Source organism: Lactuca sativa, chromosome 9, assembly GCF_002870075.4.
Source record: "Lactuca sativa cultivar Salinas chromosome 9, Lsat_Salinas_v11, whole genome shotgun sequence".
NCBI classification, from domain to species: Eukaryota; Viridiplantae; Streptophyta; class Magnoliopsida; order Asterales; family Asteraceae; genus Lactuca; species Lactuca sativa.
The window spans coordinates 97010645-97033620 of NC_056631.2; the positions used below are offsets into that span (position 1 = coordinate 97010645).

The 22976-nt window shown below is 39.8% G+C and overlaps 3 protein-coding genes across 3 annotated transcripts; 1 reads left to right on the top strand and 2 right to left on the bottom strand.

The window, feature by feature from the left end:
- The first annotated feature begins 2933 nt into the window (after positions 1-2933).
- LOC111895291 (uncharacterized) lies at positions 2934-4725 on the top strand. Its single transcript, XM_023891383.1, has 3 exons — positions 2934-3428; positions 3478-3849; positions 4003-4725. The coding sequence occupies exons 1-3, from the start codon at positions 2934-2936 to the stop codon at positions 4723-4725; spliced, it is 1590 nt and encodes a 529-aa protein (XP_023747151.1).
- A 2500-nt stretch (positions 4726-7225) lies between these two features.
- LOC111895297 (ABC transporter G family member 6) lies at positions 7226-9732 on the bottom strand. The gene has a single exon (XM_023891389.3). The coding sequence runs from the start codon at positions 9649-9651 to the stop codon at positions 7399-7401; it is 2253 nt and encodes a 750-aa protein (XP_023747157.1). The 5' UTR covers positions 9652-9732; the 3' UTR covers positions 7226-7398.
- A 2375-nt stretch (positions 9733-12107) lies between these two features.
- On the bottom strand, positions 12108-13334 carry LOC111895290 (glutathione S-transferase T3-like). Its single transcript, XM_023891381.2, has 2 exons — positions 13126-13334; positions 12108-13041 (listed from the first exon to the last, which is right to left on the bottom strand). Exons 1-2 carry the CDS (start codon positions 13332-13334, stop codon positions 12108-12110), a joined length of 1143 nt encoding a protein of 380 aa, XP_023747149.2.
- Positions 13335-22976: the final 9642 nt, after the last annotated feature.

The window sequence follows — 22976 nt, forward strand, 5'->3', positions numbered from 1 at the left end:
ATTACGTTTTATTTGCAAACAAAGGGTGTAATTTGCTTGGTGGACTTGACATACCACCAAGTTTTGGCGCTGTTGCCAGGGAAATTGGTTGTTGTTATTTGATTGTTTATGCCTAGGTCTACAAGAACCGGTGAACTACTCTATAATTCGGAAATTGAAAAAGAAGCAAAAAGGTTGAAAAAGTTAGCCAAACAAGCAAAGCAACAACAACTCGTTCAAGCTTCTTCTCTCCACTAATCAACATATAAGACCAAGTACATGCTTCAAGTGATACCGACACCGAGCCGAGTTCTCCAATTGTTGGTCATTCCTTTGAAGATATTCCATTTGAAAACTACATAGCCATGAATCACACTCCACCTCAAAATCCTAAACCAAACCCAAACAATCAAGATGCCAATACCCCACTCCAACAACCAAGACAACAACAAGAACCTCTCATTGATATGCCACCTTGGAATCATGCCCCTCCTCAAAACCCACCCAATTATCAACCCCCACAACCACACAACCAACAATTCCACCAAAACAACCAACCTCAAACCAATGATTTTCAAGTTCAACAACAAGTACATTACCCAAATCAACCCAATTACTAACACCGTCCAATGTATCAAAACCCAATGTACCCATAACAACAACCTCCTTACAACCAATACCCTAACTACCAACCTTATTCACCAACAATCTACAATCCCCAACAATACCCATATCCACCTTACCAACAACCACCCAATTACAGGAAACAATATCCCAATCATCCCTTTCCACCCAACCCCTCTCAAGAGTTGACACCTAGACAAATGATGGAGACAGATGTTACTCATACACCTCTTGCTATTGTTTATCCCGCAAATCGTCGAGGAATTGAATGTAAGTCAAGTTTCATACATCAACTTACCAAGTTCCATGGTTTGGATAGAGAAGACCCTCAAAAGCATTTGAAGTCATTTCATATGATATGTGTTAGCATGTTGCCCGAACATGTGACATTGGATGATTTCAAGTTAACCGCCTTCCCGCTCACCTTGGAAGATAAAGCTAGAGAGTGGTTATTCAACTTACCACCATGATCTATTCACACATGGGAAGAGTTACTCAAAGCCTTCAATAGCAAGTTCTATCCCACCTCCCGGATATCAAGCCAAAGAAGTGACATTTTGGGGATTCGTCAAGGGGAGAATGAGACTTTTCATGATTTTTGGGAGCGATTCAACAATTTGTGTACAAGTTGCACTCAACACAACATACCTAAACAACTACTTCTTCAACAATTTTATGAGGGTATAAATGAAAAAGATCGAAGGATGATTGATGCTTCAAGTGGTGCTGACATGTTCAACAAGACACCTCAAGAGATAAGATCACTTTTTGGAACCATTTCTCAAAATCAAAGGAACTTTGGGACTCGAAATGAAATGAAGAGAAATTTTACACAAGCGGTTGGTGAAGTTAGCAACACTCAACACTTGGAATCAAAGCTCTTGGATTTGACTAATGTGCTAAGTCAAATGGTGGTGGGAAGTGGTTAACAATTGACGGCGATATTTGTGTAATGACGGGGCATTATACGGATAAGTGTCCCACTCTTTGAAGTAACCGGAAGATGTGAATGCAATGGGAGGATATCAAGGTCAACCAAGACCCATGGGATTTCAAAACAATTTCAACACAAATTGGAGGAATAACCCAAACAACCCATACCTACCAAAGCAAAATCCATCAAACATTTTGATGAGACCTCAACATCCACAATACCCCTCCCAAAAACCTCCATATCCACAAACTTCTTTTAACCCTCCAAATTACCAACAACCTCCACAACAAGGCCAATCAAGTGGTAACCATCAAATGAGCCTTCAAGAACTCGTTACTTCTCTTGCTCAAAGCCAAACCCAATTTCAACAAGAGACCAAGAATACTTTCTCCAATATTCAAGCACAAATTGGAGACTTGGCCACCACTCTCAACAAGATGGAACAAAGGGGTAAACTTCCATCTCAAACCGAGGAGAACCACAATGTGAGTGCAATAACCTTAAGAAGTGGGAAAAACCTTGGAGAAAGCAACCCCAAAAGAGTTTCAAGAGAAAAAGAAGATGAGGTTATTGTTGTTGAGCCTCCGAAGGTTGAAGCTACTCCAAAGGACCTGATTATGCCAACCAATGATCAACCCAAATCTTCCAACAAGAACATCAAGCCATTGGTCATACCACCACCTTTCCCGTCCCAGTTGGCTTCCTCAAAGAAACTAGAGGAAGAGAAAGAATTTCTTAAGACTTTCCGCAAGGTTCAAATCAACATTTCACTATTGGATGTCATAAAACAAATTCCACGCTATGCCAAATTTCTTAAGGATTTGTGCACTAATAAGAGGAAGTTTAAGGCGAATGAAAAGATCCAAGTCAATGCAAATGTGTCCGTGGTTATCTAAAAGAAACTACCAACTTTTCAATCCCTTGTACCATTGGTGATTTGCCTGTTGAAAGTGCAATGCTAGATCTTGGAGCCTCGATCAAGGTGATGCCACACTCGTTTTTTCAATCTCTCAATGTTGGACCTTTGGAAGAAACTGGACTGAGAATTCAATGAGCGGACAAGTGAAATGTATTTCCAAGGGGCGTGTTGGAAGATGTACTAGTGCAAGTCAATCAACTAGTATTTCCCGTGGACTTATATGTCATTGACCTTGAAGAGAAGACCCCTTCCAAGTCTTCCATGATCCTTCTTGGAAGACATTTCATGAATACCGCTCACACGATAATCGATGTCCATAATGGGAAGATCACCATGGAGTTTGATGGAGAGACCATTCACTTCAACATCTTTTAAGCAATAAGGTACCCTAGCAATATTTCTCCATTGTATCGGGCCGATGTGATTGAACCAATCACCCAAGAATTATTCAAGTTATCACATGGAGATATTTTGAAGATGGTGATCAACTTGAGTCTTGATTGTGAAAGTTTGAAGAAAACATTAGATATATACATATTGGACTCCGAAGTTGAAGAGATTGTGAAGACTTTAGAAGTTAACAATTCCACAAAGAAGGATGTTTCTCAAGTCTCCTTATCTCATTCTCCAAACAAGATGCCCCCTTCCATAATCCAACCACCCACACTTGAATCGAAAGTCTTGCCTAGCCATTTGAAGTACGTTTATCTAGGTCAAGACGAAACTCTTCCGGTGATTATTTCCTCTCAATTGAAAGACTTTGAAGAAGATCAATTGGTTGAAGTCTTGAAAAAACATAAAGAGGCAATGGGATGGACAATAACGGACATTAAAGGGATAAGTCCTAATGTATGCACTCACAAGATCCTCATGGAAGATGATTGTAAGCCTAGAAAAGAAGCTCAAAGAAGATTAAATCCTCCCATGATGGAAGTTGTTAAGAAAGAAATAATCAAACTCCTTGATGCCACGGTTAATTTGGTGGATTCTTCTTTTACAAGAATTCGATCTTGAAATAAAGGATAAAAGTGGTGTTGAAAACCTAGTTGCAGATCACTTAAGTCGGTTGAATATCGGTGATTCTTCTTCTTCCATCCTTGATGAATTCCCGGATGAACACCTCTTCTACATTTCAAACACAATTCCATGGTATGCAGATATTGTGAATTACTTGGTTACGAAAGAAATTCCCCATGCGTTTACCAAGCACCAAAAGGCCAAGTTGAAGAGTGATTCCAAATACTACGTATGGGACGACCTTTATATTTGGAAACACTGTCTGGATCAACTAATACGGAGGTGTGTTCACCAAAATGAGGTCGAGTCTATCTTGAAGTTTTGCCATGAGTATGCATGCGGAGGACATTTTGGTCAAAACAAAACCATGCGAAAGGTGCTCGAATGTGGACTATAATGGCCAACAATGTCAAGAGATACTTATCTATTTTTCAAGAGTTGTGATAGATGTCAAATAATGGGCACCATATCCATAAAGAACGAAATGATTCAAAGACCCACTCTCATTTGTGAGATCTTTAATATATAGGGAATCGATTTCATGGGCCCTTTCCCCGTCTCTTTCAGATACACTTATATACTCTTGGCGGTTGATTATGTATCAAAGTGGGTGGAAGCAAAGGCTACAAGGCATGATGATTCTAAAACTGTAATTGACTTCTTGAAGTCAAACATTTTCGCAAGATATGGTGTACCGAGAGCTTTGGTGAGTGATAGGGGCACTTATTTTTGCAATAAAATGATGGAATCCATGATGAAGAGATATGGTATCACACACTGGATATCAAACACTTATCATCCACAAACAAACAGCCAAGCCGAAGTGTCAAATCGAGAAGTCAAACAAATTCTTGAAAAGACGGTCAACACCACACGAAAAGTTTGGAGCTTGAAGTTAGAAGATGCATTGTGGGCGTATCAGACCGCCTACAAAACCCCTATTGGTATGTCTCCATTCTACCTCGTCTATGGAAAGTCTTGTCATTTACCGGTGGAATTTGAACACAAGGCATATTGGGCAGTTAAAAAGTGTAACTTCAATATCGAAGAAACCGGGAAGCACCGAAAGATGCAATTGCAAGAAATCGAAGAGTTGAGGAACGAGTCTTATGAAAATGCAAGCATCTACAAAGATAAGACAAAAGCATTTCATGACAAGCAAATCACTTGTAAGCATTTTATTCCAGGGCAAAAAGTTCTTCTTTATCATTCACGCTTAAAGCTATTCCCTAGAAAGTTGCGATCTCGATGACACGGACCTTTTATTGTTATAAAAGTGTTTGATCACGGTGCGGTTGAAATTAAGAGTTTGGAAACAAACCAAGTATTCAAAGTGAATGGACATCGCTTGAAACCGTTTTATGAAGGCTTTGACACGGGAGAATTTGACAATATAACATTGGAAACTCCGAATTATGAAGGTTGACGGAAACGGGGTTAATTCTTGGCAAAGACGTTAAATAAATGCATTGTAAATAAAAAATCTCGACTTGAAGTTTTGGGTGTTTCTAAGCTTGAAGTTGGTCTAAAAATAAGCATATGGAAGTCTTGCAATGATCTTGGTGAAGTTTGAAAAATGCCAACTTACCCCCACATGGGATGCTCAGATTCCGAGTTCCAACTTACCCCAACATGAGATGCTCTCTGATTGTTGCGCGCGGCCTGATCCTACCCTCGCAGCTTCCTACGCGGCCGCAAAAGCTAACCCTTCCTCGCAACTTAAAAAGGTTTTTGAAAAGTGTATTTTTACTATTGTTTATTACCATGATAAACTTTGATAATTTTAAAAAATAGTTTTAAATTGAATTGTTTTGTATAATATTGGTAAATAATATTTTTATGTAGTAATATTGGAATTGAGTTGTAATTTAACCTAGATTTATCCTTGTTTGCTTAAGGAAACCAAATCCTAAGCTTAGGGTATTTTGATAACGCTTAAATTATAAGAATGTTTCCTGCATTATCTTATTATTGTGAGTTGCTTGTAGTTTATTTAAAATATCTTGAGGTTCTATGATTCTATATTTGCTTGAGGGCAATCAAAACCTAAGTGTGAATTATTTTGATATTAGTTAAATTAATCATAAAATCTAGGTAATTTTTTTTAATATTTAATATATGATAAGTATGGTCAAAATCTAGAGTTAAAGCTAAAAGCAGACCATTGGTGTAAAATATGGCGAAGATAAAGAAAAACTTCGAAGTTGTATTAAAACACACCGATAAGGGATAATACTGCGAATAAGATTTTTACTTTGGAAAGAATCTACCAAGATCACATTTAGCAATGCAGAGACAAATGCTTAGCGTCGCTAAGCTTAATTTCCTATAAATACAAAATTGTTACATATCAATTCAATGTTTAGAAAAAAAAACCTAATTTTTTGAAAAATTAACCTTTCTATCGCTCAAAAATCCGAAGAATCCAAAATGGTTTGAAATAGTGTTCACCTTTAAACCTTTTTTGGGAGTTAGCAAGGATGTGCCGAGCACACAATCTATGTTCCACTTACGGTACCATTTCCTTGATAGCTTCGGTTAAACCTTATTCAGAATTTTTAGTATACGCATGATTAAAACAATAAATGTAAATTAAATTATTACCTTGTATCCGTTTAAGAAGATTGTAATACCACTACCATTTTTCCTTCCAACCTTATTCATAAAATTGTCTAGGAACCACTTTCATGTACTCTTGTTCTCAATGAAGGATTTGGTATGCTTAATGGTGAGAGTAATTGTGCCCTAATTCAAAATGTCATCCCTAAATGGGTTTTTGAGGGAAGATTAAGCCACATAATACAGAACAAATCTACAAAATCTGTAATTTCCAAAAATGACTGATAAAACCTGGAGTTTCAGATCAAATCATCAAAATGACTAAGTGTGTACAAAACCAACAAGTTTACTGGCGTATTTTGCAAAAAAAATTATAAGGCACTAAATGTATGCAAACTGAAAACAATGTTATCTTTTAAGTCATTTTTCTGGAATAAGCCACATCTGATGTCATCTCATTACTGATTATGCACGATGCTACTTCAGCAAAACCCGGAGTTGTATGTCAAAATGAATGTACAAAAACAACAAGTTTATTGGTATACTTTGTAAAAAAAATATTAAAAAATAAAATAGAAAACTAAATATGTATAAAACAATAACACTATTATTCTTTTAAGTGATTTTCTCATAAATAAAACATGATCATTTGTTACAAGTTATTAACAAATCTTAACAAACAGATTTGGCACTAATATAATCTGTTTAAGTTGTTCCACTCATCAGCTTCATATTATTGATCCACAAATCTTTGATTTTATAGATACTAAATTGGATATGTTAAATCGTTCCCTTTTCTTTGAAACCAAACTTTCGCCATCTTATATTTGAAGATTGTTCGCTTGGATCAAATTCTTTGACTGAAATGAACATCTAAAGCATACATAAACATAACGTTTCCTAAGACTTAAAATACCACACGTAAAGATAACCAAACTGAAACCATGAAAATTTCTATCATGCATTCATCACCTTAACAATTCACTTTGCAATACGCAAACACATGTCAAGTGGTCGGTGGTTTGGTACACTCCAACAACATAGAAAATATAAATTCATTAAAATTATATTTACATTTTTTATGACAGTTGACAAGTTTTTTTACAACATAAATGTTTGTATGATTTTTTTAAAATATATCATTAATTAAAAGAGAAAATAAATTTGGGGCCACATAAAGATTGCAGGTAACCTAAAGTTAGAAGGTGATTTTGACTTAAATTCATATGAATATTTTGCAAATTCCCAACAGTTTTACACCTAACCAAATTTAATATTTTCATTACATTCCCAAAAAATAAAAAGTAAAAAGTAACTGTAATTATGAAATTGCATTCCAGTACATCAAGATTCAAATCTTTACACTTTACCTCCTCTTGTTCTTGCTTCCTAACAACAAGCAGAAGTAGAATAGGATCCTGAAGAAGAAGCCCCAAGCCACCGTCACCCACAGGCAGTTCCATTTGCTTAGATCGGTGATTCCCTGCTGTTTCAGTATGTCGGCGCCGGTGGTCAAACAGGTGGTGCTGGTGATGTTCACCCCTAGTGACTTACTCATGCTTTGTAATAGTCTAACTTTCATGGAGTTATCGATTTCTCCAAGAGGGCTGTTGTCGAAGATTTGAGTTCCACGAACGAAGCACTTGATCGGATTTTGGAATTCGTTTTGTAGAACTGCTTCGTATGGGTATTTGACGAGGGAGATGTAATGGAACCAGATCCAGTAATCGGGGATTCGATCACGGTTGATGAAGAAGCCACTGAAGAGAAGGAAGTAAGCGAGAATTGCGACGACAATGGTGTATCCGAGCATGACGTGAGGAACGACGCCGGAGAGAAATGTGACGAAGGAGCTTCCGGCCCAGAAGGAGGCAAGTATTATGAAGAAATAGAACACGAAACCTGAAAAACCACCGTCGAGTCCCACCGCCCAAAATGTGATTGCAGAGAATGCGAAGGAGAGGAAGACGAGAGCTGGGATTGCAACTAGGGAGTGAGAGAGAACGTATGATGAACGTCTGTAAGCGTTGTAAGCTGTTTCTCGTAAGAAAATGTAACGTTCTTGAAGGAAGACAGGCAATGCGTCTGCACAGGTGTAGAAGGTTGTGGACATGGCGAATGCGAAGAACCCTAATCGTTCCTGAACACCTTTTGGAGAATTATCGAGGTTCCAGTACATGGTGGCAAGTATGAAACCTGTAACCACAACAGCACCTAGACGAATCCCAAATAGCTCAGGCATTCTTCGTGAATTAGTGAATGATCGTTTTGATAAAACCATCAATTCCATCCACATTGGATTCGCGAAGGTAGGGACAAGTGAATTAGGGTTGATGTCATTGCTGGCGCCGGCGCCGGAGACTAATTTACCTCTTGATATACTCGCGCCGATGGCTTCTTTCAGCGATAAACCGTGTGTTGGTGTTTCGTTGCCAGTGGAAATGCTGTTTCGAGACCTTTTGAGGTTTTGCCATGATTTGTTGAATTCAACTAAGCTTTTGGTTCCACCTGGTGATCCTTCGAGTTCTCTGATTAAATCAAGTGCGAATTCAGTCCGATTCTCTTTGTCCGGAATAGGGTGGCCGAAATCTGAAAAGTACAACGGGAGATTCGTCGGAGAACCACTGTAAACCGTCTGTCCACGGGAGAGAAACAAGAGACGATCGAGCAATCCAAGAATCCGGTAACTCGGCTGGTGTATGGACATGATGACGATGCTTCCACTCTGTGCAATACGTTGTAGAACCTTCACCACCATGTAAGCGCTGGTGGAGTCGAGCCCCGACGTGGGTTCGTCGAGAAGTAGAATAATCGGATCATGAATGATATCAATTCCAATTGAAACACGACGGCGTTCACCACCTGAGACTCCTCTGTGACCTTCATCTCCGATGACAGTTTTAGCTGCGTTCCGGAGACCTAGTTGATCAATTAGCGCTTGAACTCTTAACTTCTTCTTCGACTTGGACAGCGTTCGAGGGAGGCGGAACTCAGCGGCGAACATCAACGTTTCTTCGACTGTTAACATCGGAAAAAGGAGATCATCTTGCATTACATAAGCAGAAATCACTTTCAGTAATCTGGATTCCAATTGTTCGCCGTTTAAAGTCACCGTTCCTTTCAAACTACCTTTAGCAATTCGATTCGCTAAAGCGTCAATCAAAGTCGATTTCCCGGAGCCACTCGCACCGAGCACCGCCAGTATCTCGCCGTCTCTCGCTTGACCGGAGATATCATTCAACAACACCTTACTCCTCGAAAACAACCGCTCTCCTCCAACCGCCTCCATCGACGTCGCCGGAGCACCACCACCACCTAACCTCGTAGTACTCCCTCCAAATACAGCCGGAAGAGCTATCTTACTACGAACCTTCACACTATACGTTAAATTATTAAACGATAAAACAAACGGCAACGACCGAGGCTCGTTGCTGGTTTCACTCATCTCCAAAACGCGATGCGCCGGCGTTTCATCGCCGCTTCCCTCCTTCCTAATATCGCCGACGTACTTCAAAAGCTCCCCGAGAGTCGGAGAAGGCGCTGCATTCGCTGCCGCCTCTCGTCGTCGATCATAAAACGCCGTGGTATCTTTCATATTGTCCGCCATTATCCTTGACATTGGAGACCCGGCAAGGTGGTAGTTGTAGGGAAGGTGAGAAGTTATGGGAGGTGTGAAGAAGTTGAAGACGGAGGGGAGTATATATATAGCTGGCGTATGTGTGAGAGAGAAGAATTTGTGTTCAGATATCTTTCTTGTAGAAATGCATGGGGGATGACGAGTGAGAGAAGTGTGTGTGATTATGGTGCTTGTGCGTGAGAGAGATTACGTAAATTATCATTGTGTAAAATATGATCCTCATTTACCAAAGTACAGATTATATTCATTATTTCTATAGCTATAATTTAAAAATATTTATTGATTTGAATATATAAGTGGGGGAAAATGAAAAATGTGAAAGTGTTGATGATTAATAGCGAGTAATTAACTCCTTAAAATTTAGCAAAAGTGGTATTATTTATAAGTACACGTAATAAAAGAATAATGATTTACAAATTAATGCACTGTCACATTCTTATTTATATAGTGTTATATAGTATATAAATTACGCTTTAGATAATGCATTTTATGTGACCTTCTCACATGTTTTATGTTTTATGATATGCATTAAAAATGTTTGTTACAACTTACTACTCCATTCGGCAATATATATATATATATATATATATATATATATATATATATATATATATATATATATATATATATATATATATATATATATATATATATATATATAATATTGTTTTAGAATTGTTAACTCAATTCTCTTTTTTGAAATTATATGGTTGTGTGTGGCAAAAATTAGCTGGTAATAAGTAACGAGTATCAAGTAGCTGGTAGCTGATAACATTTTGTTAAACGTTGCGTGACATAATATTTACATTTGAAGCGTTTTTTTTTTTTTTTTTTTTTAAATTAAACACTAAAATTTTATAGTGTCAAACAAAGTTTTTTGTTTAAAATTGGAACGTTTTGTCAAAAAGCTAGAAAACTAAAAGCTTTCAAACGTTCCGTGTCAAACAATAACACGCCCTATGTCTTCGTCTCAAACTAAAGGTAATGTAAAGCATAGTTTTAGGAAACATATTAATACTTTAAAAACACATGTGTATACGTTTGTTTATTTCCGTCAATACAATAGAGTGTTGCGAAAAATTAAATAAATGTGACTGAGATTGATTTCACCATTTCCAACCCTTTTGCTTTTCTCAATTAAACTTATCTCTATCATTATTATGGATAATTATTAGAGTAAAGTATATTATTATTTTTGAAAACTGCCTTTGAATTGTTGGATTAAGAAGTTAATTATTATAAGATTTTTTTTAACCGACAATATAATATATAATCTACTCCTAAACTAACACTTAAATCCACCTACATCTACTTTGCAATACCCACATCGAACTAATATCATAAGATCCTAATAATAATAATTTAAAACTACTAATAATAATTTAAAACATAAAAAATATATTTTTTTATCTGTTAACAAATCAAAATGAATTTTCTATAATTCATATCCGATTCAATTAACCAATCTAATAAAAATATTAAACATTTAAAAATTAATTAAATGAATGATAATAATCTAAATCTTACCTAAATTTATTCCAGTAATATTTGAATTGTTTTACATACAAGGGATAATTTAAGATAAATCATGATTTTAACCCTTTGGTTTAAACTTTATAAAAATATTTGTATATGTGAGTGTGTGTTTTGTGGTGTTTGTGTGAGAAGAAAGGGTGAGTGTGGTGACTTACGTTGCCTAATATGATGTATAGACGTCAGTGATTATCTGAGAGGGGTGCAGATTAAAACAAGGGGGACACGTGGCCTGTGTTGATTGACGGTGACGCAAGCAACGAGAGGTTAAGGAAACGGATGTTTCCAGATTAGGTAAGGATGGTAATCTACAGTTTCTTTTAGACTTGCAAGCAACTTACAAAGGAAAACTCAATTTAATCAAACTAAAAATAACATGTTATGTAATCAGATCATAACAAAACCTGTATTTAATTATTATTATTTTTTTTTTTATAAAAATAACTAATTTACAAATTCAATCCTGTTTGTAGTTGGGCTTTTTGGTTTAGATACACAAATGAGCCTTTTTGAAAATTTTGTCCTTATATCATGGTTTCTAGCACTTTGGTCCTTATATCAATGGTTCTAAGGCCATCCGTTATACCCACCACATACCACATATGTGGTGGGTGCCACATCATCACCACATTCCACTATCACATACATGGGATACTTACCACTAAACACACCACTCCACCTCATTTTTTTATTTAAATTTAATTCAAAAATACATTAAAAACATTTTTTAATACTATTTTTCCATTAAATTAAAATACCAAATTACATTAAATAAAAACTAAATTAATTGAAATTAAAAAATAAAATAAAAATAACAATCAAAATAAAAATTACATTAGTTAATTTAAAAAAAATTAAAAAAAAACATTAAAAAAACTAAAAATTCCAACTATACATAAAATAAACTACCCCCTACGCCTGCGTCGGGCTCGAACCGACTCTTTCATTGCTAGAAAAAGTTTCAAGTCTTCGCCCTCAAGGTCGTCCGCTTTCATTTTCAAGATTTCCATATCGGTTTTTGTTTGGAGTGTCTCTTGTGCCTCTTGAAATGATGTTTGTGCTTCGATCATTTTTTGTTCCATCCGAGTCATCACCTCGGCCTTCGTTTCCTGAAGCTGCACATATCGATCAAATTTATCGTCGAACATATCCATAACACTAGAATTCGAAGATGTTGACGCCGCTTTTTTTGCTTTATTTCTTCCAACGGGCCGAGGAAGAGGTTGGTCGGTTTCAAGATCTATTGGATCGTCGTTGATGTCGATATGTGTTCGGCCGTCCGATTGTTGAGAAGCTCCATCGGGGTTTCTTGAACGCTTTGAACCGGAAGATTGGGAACTTCCTTCCGTTTGCTCTTTCCATTTTGGGGAGTCTTTCAATTTTAGCCACGGCTTCATATACGGAAAAGCTTTGCGTGTAGGCGTTGTTTTTTCATATTGGTCCATGGCCGCCTTGAAAACATCAAAATCGTTCGAGCCGCTTTTGCGTATGTTTAGGAGATTGTTGTAGATTCCTCCAAAATCGGTGCATTTTAATCGAATATCTCGCCATTTCGACGTAATTTGATCGGCATTTCGAGCTTGACTTTTCATTAACTCGTAAAAAATGGCTCGGACTTTTTCCCAAAAACTTCCGTACGTCTGGCTATCTCCTACAATTGGATCTTCGGAAGCCGCCACCCATGCCTCCGCTAACTTTTCTTCTTCTTCTTTTGTCCATGGGACCCTTTCTTGGTTGGTAGTGGGTCGGGCCGGTTTTTTTCCTTTTTTCTTTTTTGGTTGAGGTGGTGGTGAAGGTTGCGTTTCCGGAACAAAATCCGGCGAAAGTGGTGGTTGTGAGCTTGGTGGTTGTTGTTGTTGTGACGATTGTTGTTGTAGTTGTTGTAGTTGTTGGAATTGTTGAAATTGTTGGTATTGTTGTTGCATTTGTTGTTGTTGGAAAGCCGGAAAAGGTTGATATTGTTGTTGGAAAAGTGGTGTTTGTTGGATAGGGGAACCACTTTGAAGTAGATTGATAAAACCGCCTTGAGGTGACTCCATCGTCGGGAATTGTCGAGGTGTTGTGTCTAACGCAAAAGCATCATCGAGTTTGCGATTTCGGTAGTTTGGAAGGGTATTTTGGTTGGGATCCATGATTTTTGGTTGTGAAGATGTAGTGTGTAGTTTGTGTATAGAGAAAGAAAAGAATGGTGTAAAAAATAAGGAGTAAAAGTATGGTATTTATAGGTAAATAAATTATTTATTTATTTATTTATTTTTATTAATCTAGCCGTTTAACAACGGCTATACAACGGATACAAGAAACGGTCGAATAGCTGCGCATCGTATCATTGGTCGTTTGCATTCGTTGTCCGGGCCACGGAGGGCCACGACCACGAGCCACCACGAACCACCGGGGTGGTGTGCACGGCCGTGGTTCGTGGCCAAGTAGACCACAGACGCGTTCGTGCAATGTACACCGGATGGTCTAAAAGGTGTACATGGTGCGTCCCAACTCCCAAGGAGGGTTGGTCCTGAGGATTCAAATGCCTAGAACGAGCCGGAAAAAAAAGTCCTCATGCCTTAACGTGTAAAAATCATTACTCATTAACTATAATAATAATCTAATAATCGTGGAGATTAACCTTGATATATTAACTATAATATAGTGAATGTGAGTCGTAAACATGGAGATTAACCTTGATCAACATGATTTAGTCTTTTTGACAGAAACAAAACAATTAGGCAGTAAACAAATGAGAGTTAAAAAAGAACCGGTAACAAAAAAACTTTTGGAAAATTGACTTGTTGACCAAGTCTATCAAATGTAACCAATAGAACAGGTGCAAGTCCTTGTTCACCAAGGAGAATCGTAAACAGGGAATGAAAAGAAACTAGGGAAAGAAGAGATAAAAACTTGTTGACTAAACTTTATTTCTTATTAAACGTAAACCATAATACAAACTTAAGGACTTAAAACTTAAATTAACATCAAATTAGGGGAATATATATATATATATATATATATATATATATATATATATATATATATATATATATATATATATACTAATTATAAAAGAAACATAGTAAAATACCGGAACTGGAAAACATAATCCTAAACATATACCAAAACTAAAATATGACAATCTTTTGGAAAATACTCTGGGACCAAAATTGTCCCCGTTTCAAGATTATCCCAACAGCGAATTAGTGATAAACTTTAAAACTGATAATGATTCATTCAACATGACAACATTCATTCAACATTGAAGATTTCAAGTAAAACTATGATAAAAATGAATTTCATAAAACTGATAATGATAAACTGTAAAACTAATTCATAATCGTTTACCTAATTAGTATTAGATTAGCAGGAGTGGTTGTTGTTGAGTTGATGTTGTTTTCGTTGTAGTTGAAGTGTGATCGATTGGTCTCTGTGAGGCCTTAGACGTTGTCTTCTCCTTCTACTGTGATGTTGCCTTGTGTCTTCTCCCATATATGACGGAATACCAATTTTGGACTATTTTGCATTGACTTTGGACCAAAATTTTGAGTTTAGTATTAAAAAAAATTGGGCTCTTAAAAAATGGGTCTGTGTATGTGCCGACATTACACACCCTCATCTATGGCCCTGGTGCCAAGACATGCCATGGTATGAGGCATGTGTAGTTGTCAAAATGTCATGGTGGGTTCATTAAGCATGACGTTCAAATAACGTGTCAAGACTCGCCTTATCGCGTCATGGCACGGGTTTTTTCTAAGGCGCATGGTTTTTTTTTTCCTGATCGAGCATAAAACAATTTGAGTTTTGTTAACTTTTTCATTTTAAGTGTTGATATAACACTTCTAAAAGTTTAATATGTTTGATATAATTCTGTAATTATGTGATTTATCTTTTTTAATGTATATAAACTTGTCACACTTTAAAACACATCATGGTTCGTCAAGGGTCATGGCGTGAGGCTTGACATTGCCATCATGTCATTTAAAGTCTTACGTCTACTGCTAACTTTAACAACCATGATGTTGAATTCATAAAAAAAGACTAATATAGTGTTTGGGCAACACCCAATCCAGTATGAGTTATGTTTTGTATGTAAGATTAAAAGAGTTAGGTTTTGGTGTTTTGGCCCAGTCTGCAGTGTGGTGATTGGCTTACCATAACATGGTAATGCCTCGTCACCACTGTTAGGGTTTTTATGCATCAAGTACACTATAAACTACGTAACGGAACAATCAAAACTGTGATATACCTAAGTGCACATGCAACCTATGGATCTATGGTATCATACTAATTACATCTACCCTAGAAATCAAAAATACAAAGGAAGAATCACATACCTATTTTGCAGCTAAAGACCTTCTTTCTTGAGCTCCTGTGCGTGCCACCTTGTTTGGATGTAAAGGACCCAAACCAAAATCCCTCTCTTGGTTCACACCCAATGAACTCAAAAGATTAGAATAAAAAATAATTAGGAGGGGACAAACTACAGGAGAGTTCGTCCACAAGGAGGGAGAAAGAAGTGGTGAAAATTCAAGCAAAGAATGAGCAAGGAATAATGAATCCCTAAGGCCTTATTTATAGCCTTGGACCTCTTCTATGGTTTTATCCCCAAGCCCATGTGGGATGGATAATTCAAGAACGAAATTCCCTTTATCCTAAGGGAATTTTCATCCACCACCCTTCTTTCTAGAGTTCTGGAATATTCCTGATTAATCAACTATTGAATAATTGATATTCAACCCTTCTATTAATTAAATTGTTAATTAATTCCCAATTTGTTTTTCCAATTAGTTTTAATTGTTTATTAAACCATAATAATTAATAAACTAATTCATCCTTTATTTATTCTACTTAATTTGAGTCTTCAGGGAAACCCAAGAGAACCCTGCATTTTTAGAAATATTACTAATAGTTAATGACCTTGGACACACTTTCCAACAGTCTCCTACTTGGATAATTCATCAACTATATATGGTCCAATACTTCTCTAATAATCAACAGAGAGAATGTTATCCAATGCATCTGCTAAACTCTGATCTAATCAGCTTCAGCCCTCAGATAAGAGATCAGTTATCCTTCATTCTCATGATATCTGTATGAATTTGAGACATGGATAATGGTTAATCTCAGGGTTCAAGGTTATGTTTCCCAATGGAGACTTGTGAAGATGGAATCCAAACACTAAATTGAATGCATCATTTTCAATCAGGACCCGACCAGGTATTCATGATGTCAGCACCAAATCATCGCAAAGCCCATAGATATTGCTTATCCTATTAACGCAGAAGGGAAGAATAAAATTTGACTACATAGTTTTTGTCTATTTAATCATATCATATATGTACATATCCTTTATTTCTACTAGTTATGGATAGTTTTAAAGTATACCAATACACAACAGAATCATAGAGCAAAACCCAACATGTATCTAGGTTTGAAGATAGAAGACATTATCATCTTAGAATTACTCATGACTGTATCCATGAAGTGATGTCTAAGTGCGGGTTGTTCCAATACTTAAATCTCCTTTAAGTACCCATGAGTGTTCGCACAATCACTATGTTATGCCCAATTGCTATGGTCAATCCACCGATACCCGTGACAGTCTTAAATCAGTAATTACTTTCAAAAGTATGACCAACTATGGAGGTTTGAGTAAATTAATACTCAAGAAGTTGGTTCTAAGCATGAAAAAATAAAACACAGTAATAAATTAATAGAAATGATAGCATCACCACCATTTTATTAAGTCTCCACAAAATAAACATCAATTCGATTACAATTCATATTGCTAAATGTTTCAAGAAATAATCAAACTAACAACTAAACAGTTACACCATATCATCAACAAATCTAATGCCTATTGATCTTGTATGACTATCTTGCTTGATCCTTGATAATGGTTTCGTGATAGGATCAAATGGATTATCCTCTGACGACACTCTATTCATAACAATATCTCTATCCTCGACTCGCTTTTCCACGTAGTGGTATTTCCTAAGTATATGTATTGAGTTACCATAGTCTTTGGGTTATTTAGTCAATGTGACTGCACCCTCAATGTCATAGAAGATTTCCAAAGGATCCTTGATGCTCGAAACATCACCGAGATCAACAATAAAATTCTTCAACCATGTAACTTCCTTTGTGGCTTCACTGGTTGACTCACAAGTTGATTCTTCCACTGTCTTTTGGTAGGAACTCTTCCAAGTGACCGATCTATAACGCATGTGTTTCTGGGCTTTCCATTTTTAGCAATGTAATAGTCTAGGTTAACCTTTGTAACCCATTTGAAATAATAAGAATGTATTATTTGCGAATTATGTGTTTTATACTTATCTGCTTAATTATGTAATTTGATTTAATCAAGAATAAAAATAAGCGTAAAAATGAAATGTTATATAAACCTGATATCGATGCACGAAGATGTAGTGGTTGAGACGAGGTTTCCGAAAATATAAAGAATGCTGAAATCCGAGTTATAACGAAGAAGTTATGACCTGTCGAAGTTCCGCGACAAAACCGATGTGGCACAACGTGACATAAATTGTGAATTTACGAAGGAGTGATATTTAGCCTTAGTGATCAACACGAAAGACGTAGATAATGTTGAACCGAGAGCGTGCATAAAAAGAACGCCTAAATCTGACTTCGTATGAGGTAGTTATGATTTTTCGAATTTTCAGTTTAGCAGTAGACATGAAACAACCCAAAAATACGACCCAAAAATTTTTGTTTTTAATATAATCAAAACTGCAATCAGAGCATCATATAATAAAACCATACGTGATGTATTCCAAAACATAGTAAAATACTGTGCGGAACAACTGTATCATGCTACATCAGATAAACATCTAAATCAATCCCAGGCTAAAGCTGAGGCGGTGGTGTGTGCGATGCCGTCATCCAGAGCTCTTCCCTTTGCTTACGGAAGTACCTGAAACCAAAACTGAAACTGTAAGCACGAAGCTTAGTGAGCTCCCCCAAACTACCACATACCATACAATAACACATAAACACATATTGGGCCTTGCCCACTGCATCGGGCCGAAGCCCGGAAACTGCATCGGACCAAAGTCCGGAACTGTCTGGGACCTTGTCCCCTGCATCGGACCGAAATCCGGAACTAACTGCATCGGACCGAAGTCCGGAACTGACTGCATCGGACCGAAGTCCGGAACTGGCTGGGACCGTGTCCCCTGCATCGGACCGAGGTCCGGGACTGACTGCACATAGCATAGCATATCATAACCATTTATATTGCATACTGCATCGGGCCGTGGCCCGGAACACAAACACATACACATAGCACATAAAACGTGTCTGAACCACGAAGGCATCAAACATACGAACTACTACATCGGGCCGAAGTCCGGAAACTACTATTAACTGGACGGGCCGGCATTGTGGCCTTAGACCCGTCCCTACAGAAAGGAGACTCACCTCGTAAGCTAGCGGATGAGTGTGTGGCTCGGAAAGCTAACGGTTGCTGCTCCTGAATCTCCTCGGCTACAAATCCATAAACACACTCAATCAGTCACTAGCACTATACTCAGGGTAAAATGACCCTTTTACCCTTGGTCAAAGTTGACTTACTCAGGGCTGACTCGCCGAGTCGGGATACCCGACTCGCCGAGTCCTAGATTCTCCGTTCAACCCTTACATGCTGTTACTCGTCGAGTGTGGCATCGACTCGACGGGTACCCTCTGGATCCAAGAACTCAGATGATCTTCATCCGACTCGCCGAGTCGGATGAACAGACTCGACGAGTTGTTCTTAATCCTTAAGGAGATTGCCTTGGACTCGCCGAGTCCCTCCATTACTGAGTCTACTCTTAACTCGCTGAGTCCACTCCCTAACTCACCTAGTCCACTCGACACTGAAGAAACTGGAGAACTCGGGACCCGCGACGTGACTCGTCGAGTCGTTCTTCCGACTCGCCGAGTCGCCGCCATGCAACATATTTTCACTCAATTTCTCTTGAATCCAACACATGCAAATGATAGATCTAGGTCCATTAAGCTGTTTTACCACGTAAAGTTTCCAACTTTACGTGCACAACTACATGAATGAGGGAAATAAGACTAAAATATGCACAATAAGGGTAGATCCATGGCTAATAAGCAATGTAACCCCAAAAAGACAGTGGATCTGGACTCTTCAACACCCCAACACTAAGATCCAAAGGTATTTCGGCTTAATAACACAATCAAGCAAGCATAAAGCTTGGAACAAGCATCAAATAGCCCTTAAAAGAGCTCTAATGGAAGTTTAAGCATGAAACCAGAAGAGGACTCCGAAAATACCTGAATAAGTTCACACTTGGTCTTGGATCTTGGCACTAGAACTCGTTTCCTTGCTTCCTTCTTCTTCTCCTTCTTCACTCCTTCACCAAAATGGAACAAAATCACTTATAAGCTCACAAGAGGAAGGTTTAGGGTTTCTCACAGTGCTCTCAGGGGGAAAGTGACGAGATGGAGGCTATAATGGGGTTTAAATAGTGAGCAAACCCGGGAAGTTAGGGTTTCACCCAGACGGATGGACTCGCCGAGTCCAGGATATGGACTCGTCGAGTCGCCGGCTCCCGCGTGCCCAAGATGCGCGACCCGACTCGGCGAGTCAGGCTAGAACTCGCCGAGTCCCTCTTGAAAACTTAGCCCAAAACAAATTAACATACCGAAAACGGGTCGTTACAATTCTCCCCCACTTGTTTCAGACTTCGTCCTCGAAGTCTGCTACGGCTGGATCTGCGAATAACTCCGGGTAGTGCGTTCTCATTTCTTCTTCAGCCTCCCATGTCCATTCAGACCCCTTCCGATGCTGCCACTGCACCTTTACCAGCTGAATTACCTTGTTCCTCAAGGTCTTGGTCTTTCGTTCCAAAATTGCTATCGGTTTCTCGATATAATTCAAGCCGCTATCGACCTGGATATCCTCCAAGGGAACGACCGCTGCCTCGTCCACTAAACACTTCCTCAATTGCGACACGTGGAAGGTGTTGTGTATCAAACTGAGCTCCTCCGGAAGATCTAACCGATAAGCAACCCGACCCACCCGGGCCAAAACCCTGAAAGGACCAATAAATCTGGGGCCCAATTTGCCCCTCTTCCGGAACCTGATGACACCCTTCCAAGGTGAGACTTTCAGGAGAACCATGTCTCCCACCTGGAACTCCAAGTCTGAACGCCTCCTGTCGGCGTAGCTCTTCTGCCGACTCTGCGCAGTCTGCAGTCTGCTACGGACCTGCTGGATCAGCTCCGTCGTCTTGAGCACCACTTCGGTGCTCCCCATGACCCGCTGACCGACCTCACCCCAACAAATCGGGGTCCTGCACTTCCTGCCATATAACATCTCAAAAGGAGGTCGATCAATGCTCGCATGATAGCTGTTGTTATACGAGAATTCCGCTAAGGGAAGATACGTATCCCAACAGCCCCCAAAATCCAGAACACATGCCCTAAGCATGTCCTCGAGAGTCTGAATCGTCCTCTCACTCTGCCCGTCAGTCTGAGGATGGAAAGCGGTGCTGAAATGAAGACGAGTACCCATCTCGTCGTGAAACCGCTTCCAAAATCTGGACGTGAAGCGAACATCTCGGTCTGACACCACCGATACCGGCACTCCATGACGTGCCACAATCTCTCGCACATAGATATCGGCTAACCTTTCCGCCGATATACTCTCCTGGATCGGAATAAAATGGGCGCTCTTCGTCAACCGATCCACCACTACCCATATCGAATCTACTCCACGTGCGGTCCTGGGAAGTTTGGTGATAAAATCCATGGTGATGTCCTCCCATTTCCACACGGGAATATCCAACGGCTGCATCTTGCCGTGAGGTCTCTGGTGCTCCGCCTTGACCTTCCGGCAGGTCAAGCACCTCTCAACGTACCAAGCGACGTCCCGCTTCATGCAGGGCCACCAATAATCAGGTCGAAGATCTCGATACATCTTCGTCGCCCCTGGATGGATAGAAAATCGAGACTTATGAGCCTCGTCCATCAATATCTGCCGTACCCCACCCCAGTACGGTACCCACACCCTACCATGAAGCGTCATCAAACCCCGACTGTCGTAGTCGAACGAAGCTACTCGACCCACTATCCTCTCGCATTTCTGCCTTTCCTCCTTGAGACCCTCCATCTGAGCCTCCTTGATCCGCTCCAACAAAGGAGTGATTACCGTCATCCTCATACACAAATCCCTGATAGGGGCCGCCGACACCTTGCGGCTCAGAGCATCGGCCACCACGTTGGCCTTCCCTGGATGGTACAGGATCTCACAGTCATAGTCCTTCAGCACGTCCAACCATCTCCTCTGTCTCATATTCAAACTCGGCTGATCCATAAGGTATCGTAAACTCTTGTGGTCCGTGTAGATAGTACAGCGGACCCCATACAGGTAATGCCTCCATATCTTGAGGGCAAATACAACTGCCCCCAGCTCCAAATCATGGGTAGGATAATTAGCCTCGTGAGGCTTCAACTGTCTCGAAGCATAAGCCACCACATGGCCTCGCTGCATCAACACTGCTCCCATACCGGTGATCGAAGCATCACAATAGACCACGAAATCCTCAACACCCTCTGGCAAGGTAAGGATCGGAGCCTCGCACAATCTCTGCCTGAGAGTCTCGAACGCCGCCTGCTGCTCAGGCCCCCAACGAAAAACTACCGATTTCTTGGTTAGTCGGGTGAGCGGCACTGCTATCTTGGAGAAATCCTGAATAAACCTCCGATAATACCCTGCCAATCCTAGGAAGCTCCGAATCTCAGATGGAGACCTCGGGACCTCCCACTGCATCACGGCCTCAATCTTGGCCGGGTCAACCAAAATACCCTTCTGATTAACGAGATGCCCAAGAAACTGCACCCCGCGTAACCAGAACTCGCACTTGGAGAACTTAGCGAACAGTCTCTCCCTCCTCAAAGTCTCCAGCACCTCCCGCAGGTGCTCCTCGTGCTGTTCCTGCGTCTTGGAATACACCAAGATGTCATCGATGAACACTATCACTGACCGGTCCAGCATCGGTCTACACACGCGGTTCATGAGATCCATGAACGCGGCTGGGGCATTGGTGAGCCCAAATGGCATCACCACAAACTCATAATGACCATACCGGGTCCTGAAAGCAGTCTTCTGTATATCCTCATCCCTGACCCTCATCTGGTGGTAACCGGAGCGTAGGTCGATCTTGGAGAACCAAGACGCTCCCTGGAGTTGATCGAACAAGTCATCTATCCTCGGAAGTGGGTAACGGTTCTTCACCGTTACCTTGTTCAACTCCCGGTAGTCAATACACATCCGATGCGACCCGTCTTTCTTCCTTACAAATAAGATCGGCGCTCCCCAAGGCGAACTGCTCGGTCGAATGAAACCCTTGTCTAACAGCTCCTGAAGCTGTGTAGACAACTCCTGCATCTCAGGGGGAGCAAGTCGATATGGTGCTTTGGCTATCGGAGCCGCACCAGGAACCAAGTCGATCCTGAACTCAACCTGCCTCTCAGGAGGTATCCCCGGCAAATCCTCGGGAAACACATCCGGGTAATCTCGAACAATAGGAACATCATCGATCGTCGTCTTGCCCTTATCCCGGGCATCCAAGACGTAGGCTACATAACCGGCGCAACCCTGCTGAACGTAGTGCCTCGCCCTAGCGGCCGAGCAGAAGGTCAATCCTCGCTGGGGCCTCTCGCCCTGAACCACTATCTCTCCCCCACTGGGAGTGCGAACCCTCACTAGCTGAAGCTCACAGTCAATCACCGCCCCGTTGGGGCTTAGCCAA

Coding starts and splice junctions, on each gene's coding strand:
- LOC111895297 (XM_023891389.3), bottom strand. CDS start 9,651: ATGTCAAGGATAATGGCGGACAATATGAAAGATACCACGGCGTTTTAT.
- LOC111895291 (XM_023891383.1), top strand. CDS start 2,934: ATGGTGATCAACTTGAGTCTTGATTGTGAAAGTTTGAAGAAAACATTA. Junction 3,429..3,477: donor TCAAACTCCTTGATGCCACG/GTTAATTTGGTG, acceptor CTTGAAATAAAG/GATAAAAGTGGTGTTGAAAA. Junction 3,850..4,002: donor AAAACAAAACCATGCGAAAG/GTGCTCGAATGT, acceptor TTTAATATATAG/GGAATCGATTTCATGGGCCC.
- LOC111895290 (XM_023891381.2), bottom strand. CDS start 13,334: ATGGATCCCAACCAAAATACCCTTCCAAACTACCGAAATCGCAAACTC. Junction 13,042..13,125: donor GCTTTCCAACAACAACAAAT/GCAACAACAATA, acceptor ACAACCACCAAG/CTCACAACCACCACTTTCGC.